General features: G+C 43.6%; 1 protein-coding gene across 1 annotated transcript; it reads left to right on the top strand.

The window, feature by feature from the left end:
• Nucleotides 1-7,539: 7,539 nt before the first annotated feature.
• On the top strand, nucleotides 7,540-9,521 carry LOC122317107 (protein VAPYRIN-LIKE-like). Its single transcript, XM_043134028.1, has one exon. It carries the CDS (start codon nucleotides 7,812-7,814, stop codon nucleotides 9,219-9,221), a length of 1,410 nt encoding a protein of 469 aa, XP_042989962.1. The 5' UTR covers nucleotides 7,540-7,811; the 3' UTR covers nucleotides 9,222-9,521.
• Nucleotides 9,522-10,927: the final 1,406 nt, after the last annotated feature.

The raw sequence follows: 10,927 nt of genomic DNA, 5'->3' as shown, positions 1-10,927 counted from the left end.
TGGACGTGGGTTTAGAAATGCCAGCCATGGCATTCAATGATAGCTTAGACTCCTCTGGTGTGCCACCAGATTCGGTTTCCTTGGTTTCCTCCTCTTAGCTGGGTTCCTCTTGGCTACTTTCAGACTCATCATCACTTGACTTGTCCTCAAATATAAACAAGGCCTGAGCTGCCTTGCACTTGTGACCGGGGTCCCATTTGTCTCCACACTTAAAACATAGCCCTTTCCTGATGCGCTCTTGCACCTCTTCACTGGATAGCTTCTTGATCTCCGGTCTCGGTTTGGAGGTGGTGGTTGATGTGTCCCTTCCCTTCCAAGAGACCTTGGTTTGCACAGTCTTGAAAGACTTGCTCCCCATGTCTTTGGTTGGGCGCCGCTCACTAGAATGACTCTCTTCAAGAATTTCAGCCATTTTCATCACCTCGGGTAGCCTTGTGGGCTGTCTAAGTTTGATTTCCTTGGCAAGCCAAGGTCTCAAACCATCAATGAATGTGCCTATCAAAGCTTTCTCTGACCAGTCCCTAACCATGATCTGTAGCTGCCTGAACTCCTCTATATAGTGTTGGACCTTGCCCTCTTGCCTTAGCTTGGCCAGCTGTCCATGGTGATTGACAACTGGTGATGGCCCGGACTGACTGAGAATCTCATTCTCAAAGGCTGTCCAACCCAGCCTCATATGATCCTTGTCGTATTGGTCCCTTATCCAACGCCACCATTTTCCAGCCTTGCCTTCAAGGGAAAAGTAGGCTATGGACACCCTCTCATGGCGTGGGATGTCATATGTCAGAAAGTAGTGGTGGACCTTGTCCAACCACTCATAGGGGTCACCACCGCTATACTTTGGGAAGTCGACCTTAGGCCGCCTGGGTCCCCAATCTTGATGCCGGTTTCTTCTTCTATCTTCATAGTCGTCCCTTTCAAATTGTGGCCCATGATAGCCATGACCTGGCTACCTTCTCCATGCCCCGGGTTGTTCATGTTGGTAAGGCTCCTCATAGCCTTGCTCGTGCTCAAATTCCTGGTGCTCATGGTGAACACTTGGGCTCCTAGCCCGATAGCCAGCCAACGGCTCCTCTCTCTCAAAGGCAGCATTTGGAATCCATCTCTCATGGTAACCTTGACGGTTCTCTACATGGCCACCATGCCTCAAACCTTGCCTTGGCGACGCATGCATGGACTCGGTTATACTGGCTTCCAGTCCATCAGCATAGGCATCGCCCCCATGAGGTGGTGTCCCAGGATGGTTCTCGGCTAGTCTCTTCTCTAACCGCTCCAATGTGGTGTTCATCTCTCTCCTTATGTTCTCCATGACCCTCTGGTTATCCTTGTTAGAGGTCTCCATAGCCACAAGCAGCTCGCCTAAGTTGTTGGTGACACCATCAAGAATTGAAGTAATTTTGTTGGTGTGATCCTCTAGAACTTCTGCCGGGCTCTATTGGAAATGCCCGTGGGCTCCTCTACAGATTGCCTCTCTTGCATATTGATTCACTCTTACTACTATATCACGGTTGAGTGGCTTGCAAACTGACCCTCACAGATGGTTTAGGCTTGCAAACTGTTGGTAAAAAGGGATGAAAAACGGGTTGATGGTGGAGGCTCGTGGTTCCAACCGTGGGTCCTTCACCTTCAAGGGTGACCGACCCCAACCATAAACTGAGTCCGACCTTGGGTTGCTCACGTTCTAGCGTGGCAACCGCTCCAAACCTATCTACTCCTTCCTCTACCACAACCCCCAAACTTCACAATGCAACAATAACAATAGAAAGAAAAATTGTAGCAACGTCGGGATCCTCTGTGGATCCCTCAACCAAACTCACAAAGACAAGTGATGGGTTGCCTACCTTAATAGAGAAGTGAGAACCTCTCTTGAACCTTCAAGCACGTGGCTGCTCTCAATGAAAGCACCAAATTAGTGATAGGGTCCTCGGTTGAGATCCTAAACACCAAGCTGCCGCGCCCCTTCTTGCTCCTCAATGACCGATGTGGGCTGCCACTTGCTTGACCGTGATGGTTATGGGTGGTGTTGGCTGAGTTCGTATAATTGATCAGTGGTTGATGGTGGGCGTGATTCTAGTGACTGGGCGTGCATGCATGCATGTGCAGTAGCTGAATTGTCAAAAACGGTTGTGAGTGGGATCAGGCGGTTAAGTGGCTGGCTGACCAAGTCAGGCACACGTGGCTCCTGCTGGTGGGCTGACCAAGTCAGGCACACAGGTGTCTCCTGATGGTGGCTGACCAAGTCAAGCACAGGTGTCGCTTGCTTAGGGGGCTGACCAAGTCACACCCAGGTGTCTTCAGATGATGAAGCACACGTGGCTAAGGGTGGTTTAAGTGGGTTGGCCGAGTGGGTGATGGCTGAGCGGTTTAAGGGATGGTTGGTTACTCCCTACAAAGTAGGGGAGCGGTTATGGCTGGACAGGTGGCGAGAGCTGGGCGTGTGGCTTGGCTGGTGGCTGGTAATTGTCAGCTTGTCCCTGACCTTGCTCCAGATTTGACCAGGGTGGCCTGGTGCAGACCAGGTGCCCTTTAATGGCAACTCGTGGCTGCCTTACCCAATGCCCCACTCGAACGGTTCAAAATGATCAGCAAGCAAATGCGAATGTGATGCAATAAACACAATCCAAAATGCTGAAATACCTCAACAATGCATTATTCAAAGGAAAACAATGAAATGAATAGGTTACCCTGATTCACGAATTGCACAGGGTGAGCCTTCTCCTTTGGGATTCACGGATTGCACCCAATGGAGCCTAAATGACAAGGCACCAATGTGTCTATGAGGGCTTACAAGCCAAATTCGTCCAAATGTTCAAAGATAAAAAGTAAGTGATAGCCTATTGCCTCACTTATACTAGAAAACAATTAAAACGATTACAAAGGGAAAATGGTTCTGGGCCCACGCCTCCTGGTTAAGGCCTCATGATGTCAGTAGCCCATGGGTGGCCAGGATGACTCATAGCATAGGCTTCATGCTTGCACGCGTGGGTCTTCAGGTTGGCTTGCTAGGCTAGCCTTGGCTGGTCCATGGTCCTTGCATGTATGACCCAGGTTGTGTGGGCTGGGCGCCATTGGTGACTCGCTGGGTTGGATCGTGGTTGGCTTAAACATGGCAGGCTGTTGCATGGCCCAGGCCAGTGGGGCCTGGGCGTTGGTCTGCATGGCCCAGGCTGTGGTGCCTGGGCGTTGGTCAGCAAGACCCTAGCCTAAGCTAGGGTGTTGATCAGTATGGCCCTGGTCAAGACTAAGGCGTTGAGCAGCAAGGCCCCGGCCAAGGCCAGGGCATTGATCAGCATGGTCCTGGTCAAGACCAGGGCGTTGAGCGATATGCCAGCATGCGTGAGCCTGCTGGGCAGCCGCACCGTCAATTCCAAGGTGGGTGTGCAAGCGTGCGCTGCGCGGGTGCCTAGGCCATGCATGGGCCTTGTGCCTACACACGGCCCATGCATGCACGCGGTGTGTGCGCATAGCCCATGCGTGCCCACTGTGCACGCGCACTAGGCGTGCTTGCAGTCTAGCCATGTGCTGAGTGTGGTGTGACAACCTCGCTTGCGTGCGCGTGCCAACTGTTCGCTGCCTGATGGAGGGTGACCGTGGTCTAGCATTCACCAAGGGCTCGATCTGTGGGCAATCAAGCGACGCCAACAGTGCTGCTGGCGTGCTGTCTTGGCATGGGTTGATACTGGTCAAGGTATGGCTCGTGGCCTCCTGTCTTATGATTTTGATAGAATGGTGGTCGGCAGTGTGAGGGACGGGGCAGGTGGCTGCAAGATGGGAGAGTTTAGAGTTCATACGAATCATGTTTCGTTAAAAGGCTTGAGATTTTTTCCTACTTTTTTATGTCTTCACGTAAAGACATGGCATGTACCACGCTGGGCGGTAAGATGAAGCGGTCACTTTCAAGAAACATGCTAGCATTATTCTTAAAAATAAGATAAATGTTTGGGATCCAGCTTGGAGCTTCTGTTCCATTTTTTTTTATTTAATAATTAAAAAAATATTATTTAATAATATTATAATTTTTTTCTTTTTATAAAAATTTTAAGATTGTTAAAAAAATGATGTAAAAAACAAAAAAAAAAAATGTACTAGCAGGATTCCCAGCGGGATCCTAGCCCTGTCCTAAAAATAATTCTCTCTTTAACATTATTCACAATGAAAATTTCATATATATAAAAAAAAGAAAAATTTGTAGTTATCCTTACAGTAATATGTGGTTTGCCTCATTTTTATAACATATTATTACTTATCTCAATTGAAAACTCGACTTATTTTTTTTAATCAAACTCGAATTAAGGATAACTCTACATTGAAATTGAATATAGTTTTGTAGGGTTTGAAAATTATTTTTAAATGCAGTAACACGATTGCATTAATTAATAGCAAAATGAGTCATAAAACAGGTTTGAAAGAGTCCCATTACTCAACATCAATTGTAAAAGACATATTGGAACTTCAAAACGAATACAAAGGATGATTGGAAATCAACAACAATTCAGAATTGCGTCAAACCAGTATTTGACCATAAAAAGTTAAAATTAGCGTACGAGAAATGATTTATATAAGTTTAAAATAGATAAATAATCTCACATTAAAAAGGTATTAAAAAAATTATTTTTTATTAGTTAGATGCATTCTTTTTTTTATAAACTTATATATTTAGAATTTATACTTAACATGACTCCAGTGTAATAGATCAATCTAAAAAGAAGAAGAAGAGCGTCGTTTAGTGGTAGGAATTAATCATCCAAGTCTCCATCCTTGTGCTTGAGGTGGCCCATGGAAAACCATTTTATGGGCTCACAAAATTTGTAAATAATCAATTGAAGTTACATGTAGTAATTAATATTTTTCGTTAGGATCCTGATCAGACTTTGTCCTCACTCTCTATACCTTATCTTGTGTTGCATTATCTGGTTTCGTTTTCAGCTACTTAAATCTGTGTAAATATTACTGTTTTTGATTTCGTACCGGTACAGTCAGTATTTGCCGTACTCGTTACTGATTTGATACATAAATTATATTTATTTTATACAGGTCTAATTACTGGCCGTACCGGTCGATATTTTAGTCCTTAATTTTTTTCATTTCTTCAAATTATAAGCTCAACTTTTAATCCCTAATTTAGATCAGACTATTTATAATATATATATATATATATATTTATATATATAATTTATTCATATATCGATTATCCCGAAATGGTACCGACATTGAAATATTTCATTTCAGTACCTTGATTGGTACGTCATCCGGTACAGTATTCAAAACATTGGTAAATACTCTCTCCATGTCTTTTTATTTATTTTATTTTTAGGATTTGACCTTCTAGAGATTTCAACACAAACATATTTTAATCTCCAAAATGGGTTTTCATCTTAAAAATATATATTCCATCATTAATAGATAAAAAAGTATTTGCATCAGCTCCTGTTTGGCATCAGCCCCTGCACACCTTACGTGTCATAGAGTAAAATGACCAAAAACATCCCACAACAAAATCAAGTCTTTTTTCTCCATCTCTCTACCCCGTGTGTCGCCCAAGCCCTCCCCGCCCCTCCTCTACCCCCACCCCCACCACCAGGCGTCGGCATCCTCTCCCCCACCCTCACCCGGCGTCCATCTAGGCTAAATGAGAGGGATGGTTAAGCATGGAGGGGGCTGAGAGAGGTGCGGTGGAGTTGGCGTGACTTAGGTTCGACGGTGGGGATTGTTGGGAGGTTGTGGGGCTCGGTGGTGGTGACTGGGCTGGCGTACGGTGGCGGCATGGTGGTGAGAAAGGGAGAGACCCATTTCGGGTTGTGAGATGCGATGGAGAGGGAGGAGAGGGTTGCCGTGACTTGCGTTCGACGGTGGGGTTGCTGGGAGGTTGTGGGGCTCGGTGGTGGTGGCTGGGCTGGCGTATGGCGACGGTATGGTGGCTAAATTCATGTAAGACTCATTTAGGGAGAGGAGAGGGGGGCCTGCGCGTGGGGGCTGCCGTGGACTGTCGAAGGTGATTGGAGGGTCGTCGGTGTGAGGGAGAGCTGGTGAGGTAGTCGGTGGAGCTACAGGTGGCACACGGCGGTAGCGCATGTCGGGGTTGGGTGAGTTGAGAGAGGGAATTGGGTAAGGGGAGGGATAAACAACGTCGGCTTTGTGTTAAAAAAAAAAAATTTTTTTACACGTAAGGTGTGCTACGGATCAGCCGTGAACAGTGGCTGAACCTCTTAATAGATCCTACCACTTTCACAAGGAAAAATAAAGAAAAAAAGAAAGAAAAAACCAATTTTACAAACTCAAAAAAAAAAGAAAAAAAAAGAAAAAAAAAAGAAAAAAAAAAAAAGAATTGTGAACTTTGATGAATCTACTATTTTCACATGTATAACAAACAATTATTTTAAGAAACTCCTTTCCAAACATTTTCTCAATAGAAATGGCAGCCATTATTCTCAGTAAGGGTGGGCAAAGGGTGGCTGCTCCCAACTATCCCACCCTCGTTCGCCTTACCCTCTAGGGAGAATGTTCAGCAGGGCCAAGGTGGACTGTCCCTCTGTCCCCTTCCACTCAACTATATATAAAAAAAATAAATTTTGTATATTTATATAAATAAATATATTGTATATAGATATATATAATTTGTTGAAGATTTGAAGTTGTATTCAAGTTATTGAATTTCATTGACTTCTTATACCAACTTTTATATAAAAGATTAATGTAATATAATAGTCATATTTAAACAATTTAAAACTTAATATAGAACGCTTCCTCTGCATGATGCAGGGTGGGGTGGACCATGAGGGTGTCACCCTACTTCTCAGCATAAGTATTAAAAAAAAAAACAGAGGACTCCAATTTTACGTCAAACAATCATACGTTGACAAATAAGCCGGTATACAAAAATAAGACTTTTTGTAATTTCTATTTTTTATCTCAAATATTTTTATAAACTTTTTAAAACATAAAGACCTCACAATATTTAACCCTAAGATTCGTATTATTAGCCAATAAAATTTAATATTTTAATGTCCATATATTAAGAAATATTTGATACAAAAAGATTATAGCCAATACTAGATACAGTTTGGTAATAAAAAATTTTTATTTTAAATTTAAAATTTTTATCTCATTATTATAATTTTTTTAAATTTTTATATAAAATATAATAATTAATTTAATTTTTTTAATTTTTAAAATAATAATAATATTAAAATATAATATTTTAATATTTTATTTTAAATTCAAGAATTTTCTTGACTACTTGTCCAACGCGCGCATTGAAGCATTTCAAGGATTTTCCATTTCCCAAAAGATTATCGAAAATTATTATTATTTTGCTTTAGCATTCGAGCATGCGTGCTACTGCGAGCTGCCTGCTTCTGACCGTTGTAGAAAGTAAACGAAAAGCAGGTTGTCACGGTCCACCCTTGAAGAAGTCGTTAATCTTTCACCGGCTTAGAAAACTCTGGCTCGTTTCGTTTTTGTTTTTTAAAAAAAAAGCGAAAGTACGGACTACCTCGTTTTTTCGTCCTGTTGAATAGTAGTAGTGCAGTGGATCTTCAAACGTGCCAAGAGTTGAAAGCATTAACGGCTATTGACAGTTCCAGTTGTCAATTCTTTCTCCCTCCCTCCCTTCACGTCCAGACCAAACCCATCAAATTATCAGTAGATTAATCCATTTGTTAAACCCCGTTGAAAAGTCTCCTCGTCTCATCTGCATCAAGCACGCAAAGATAGGACCAAACACCCCCCCTCCAAAAACAAAAAAAATCCAATTTTCCCGAGAAAAGGAGCGAACTTATCCCAGAAACAAACAGGGTAAGGTGAGATTCACCATGGACAGACTGGTGAAGCCTGACGTGAAAGAGGTTGACTTGGCCTTCAAGCGAGGCCAAAAGTGCACCACCACGTTTCGGCTGACCAACCTAATGCACACCATGGCCGTGGGGGTATCCCTAAACACCACGAACCCCTCCGTCTTCTCTTTCTCCCAGCAATTCTCTGTAATCCCACCTCTCTCTTCCTCATCGTATTCCCTCGTATTCTCTCAGACTTCCGATCAACCCCCTCTCTCTTCCCCTCCTGATGTCATCACCGTCCGATCCTCCATGCTTCCCACCGGCAAAGCCCACCAGGACGATCTCCGCCGTCTGTTTGCCAAACCTGGACCCCACGTTTTCCGTGACGCTAGCATACCCATCAACCTTGTGGGTTCCCATGTTGCCGAATTCCTTATTTCCCACCATGCCCAGATCCCAGAGACCGATGTATTTCTCAACAAAGCACTTTCTGGGTGTACCGACCCACAGCTCGCAGACTTGCTTAGAGCCGCAGTAGTATATCGTTCTGCAAATTTGGTTAACGATTTAATTGATGCTGGTGCTGATGTGAATGATAAGGATTCAAATGGACGGTCCATGATTGGATTGGCTATTCGTGCTGCTGATCTTGTTATTTTGAAGGTATTGATAGCTTCTGGTTGTAAAATTGACAATTCCGTTGACAGAGTTTTGCACGAGGCGGCGGCGATAAATAGTGTGGATTTTATGGAGGTTTTGTTTGCAGGGTTTGGAGATATTGATGTGAATTCCGTTGACTCGGATGGCCGGACGCCGATCCATGTGGCTGCGGTCAGGGGTTTCGTTGAGGCGATAAGGTTTTGCGTGCGTGTTGGTGGGAAAGTTGATGTCTTGGATTGTAATGGCTGGAGTCCACTGCACTATGCCGCGGCGGAAGGGCATTTGGACGCAGCGGAGTGTTTGCTGGAATACTCAAATGCCAAGTATGCGCTGAATAACGACCGGAAGACTGCTTTTGCGCTTGCCGTGGAAAATGGGCATTTGCATATGCTGGATTTGTTGCGTTTGGGTGATGTGTTGCAAAGGGCGGCGAGGGTTGATGATATTCATGGACTGAAGAGTTGTCTTGCGCAAGGGGCAAACGTGAATGGAAGGGATCAGAATGGTTGGACGCCTCTGCATCGGGCTGCATTCAAGGGTAGGATTGAGTGTGTGAAAGTGTTGCTTAACCATGGTGCGCATGTTGATGTCGTTGATGATGCTGGATACACGCCGCTGCAGTTTGCGGTCGAGGCAGGGCATGTGCAGGTTGCATTGCTGTTGGTTACTCGTGGAGCTGAAGCAAAAATGAAGAGTTTCAAAGGTGTGGTTCCTTCGGAATTGGATTGTTTCAAGAATCATCCCTCTCTTGTTCAACCTCAGTGTAATGAGCAAGAACGAGCTTGAATGGAGGAGGGGATCTTCTACTTCTTCAACTTTGATAGGGTATTCAGCAATGTGTATATGGTATTTTTGTGATTTCTCTCTGCACATCGTAAATGTTTCACTGAATGACTGGGGAGAAAGAGAACGTATTGTGTTCCACTAACAATCAAGGCGTGCATCTGTTTTAGATAAGAGATCATATGGCCCTCGAATTTTCAATTTAGTCTAATGTATACTATCAGGATTAAGTTCGCGAGTCCTCTGTAATCAAGTTGAGACTTTTATTTCAATGTTGGAAACGTAGTATCTTGCTTGCCTGCCTGCCTTGATATTTTGTTCTGTTTCGTATTGCTAGATGTATTTTCGATTGTTAATCTCCTGCAAAATGTGTTCTCTGAAAAACATGGCATATCTGAATAGATGGGATGGGTATCGATCTTGATTCTTCATCCCGACTTAATTGATGAAACTTCTGTTAGTGCTTTAGGCTGTATTTGATGGCTCAGTGAATTGTTGTACAAAAATGAAGGGTATTGCAAAGACAACTCATCCGGCCGACCCACAATACTAGCTAGTTTGGGGCTATGGTCTTAATGGGATGCCATCCTTGAGTCGTATTGCATTCATTGATTTCGTTTATGTTTATGTTTTTACATTTCAAGGGTCTGTTGAAAGTACCATATTTTTCAGATGATTATCCCAATGGATCATGCATCCACACTCAATTGAGCTGCTGCACAAGGTAACGATTTGAAGGATAGATAAGAGAAAGTCAAGAGATTAGGAAGGAAAAGTAGTGCATCTGCAAAAGGGAACTGGGTTGTTGGACCATGAACTCATGGACTCACGATCAATCTCATGGGAATGTTCCAAACTTCCACCCTAGGTGATTCTTGTGTTCCTCTGAATTTGAGAATAGAGATGGCTTGTGAGGGGACATGACCTTTTTCTTTTAACCAAAAAACCCTTCTAAATTACAACTATTCTACTACTCCACCAAAGTTACCGTTTCTAAACAATATCGAAGCAATAAACTTATTCTAATCCAGTCATGTGCCTTAACTTGATCATGTTTGACTATTTATTTTTACAAACAATGTCTCTTCATAATAAAAAGAAAACATCACCCCCCCCCCCCCCCCCCCCCCCCCCCCCCCCCCCCCGCCCCTTTTTTTTGGTGTTTTTTCATTTCCACAAGCAAGCACTATTAAGCTTCATGAGCAGTAACTACCAAAGGTATTAAATACTGTGTCTTAAAGGGTCTAATTTAATTCCTGATTGCCCTTAAGATCCAGTAAACTCTTCAAAATAACGAAGTTTCTTCAGCGGGAGAAAGGCAATGGCCAGCAAATGTGTTAGAAAAACCATATCAAGGTGAAGTGCAGGCAAATTATGATCATGTCCTTATCTCTTTCCCTGTCTATGAATTTGATCATCAACTTCAGAGCTCGCTTTCTAATGTCGTGAGTTGTGACGGTAATCATGATATGTTTGCGTTCTAAAAGGTATTAAAGGGTGCATGAGAAAGTTGAAGTACTTGCATTATATATATTGACCCAAAGCTTCTACGGTACTGTTTGATGCGTTGCCCAATTTATGTGCTCAACATACGTACCCCCCCCCCCCCCCCCCCCCCCCCCCCCCCCCCGCGTTTGCAAGCTTGTGTACTAGAATGTCTTGATAAATAAGAGTGAAACGACGAACTCAGATGTCGTTTATACGCAGAA

Source organism: Carya illinoinensis, chromosome 7, assembly GCF_018687715.1.
Source record: "Carya illinoinensis cultivar Pawnee chromosome 7, C.illinoinensisPawnee_v1, whole genome shotgun sequence".
Lineage (NCBI taxonomy): Eukaryota > Viridiplantae > Streptophyta > Magnoliopsida > Fagales > Juglandaceae > Carya > Carya illinoinensis.
The sequence above is the reverse complement of the archived record's forward strand: the minus strand, read 5'-3'. Positions and strand labels throughout refer to the sequence as shown.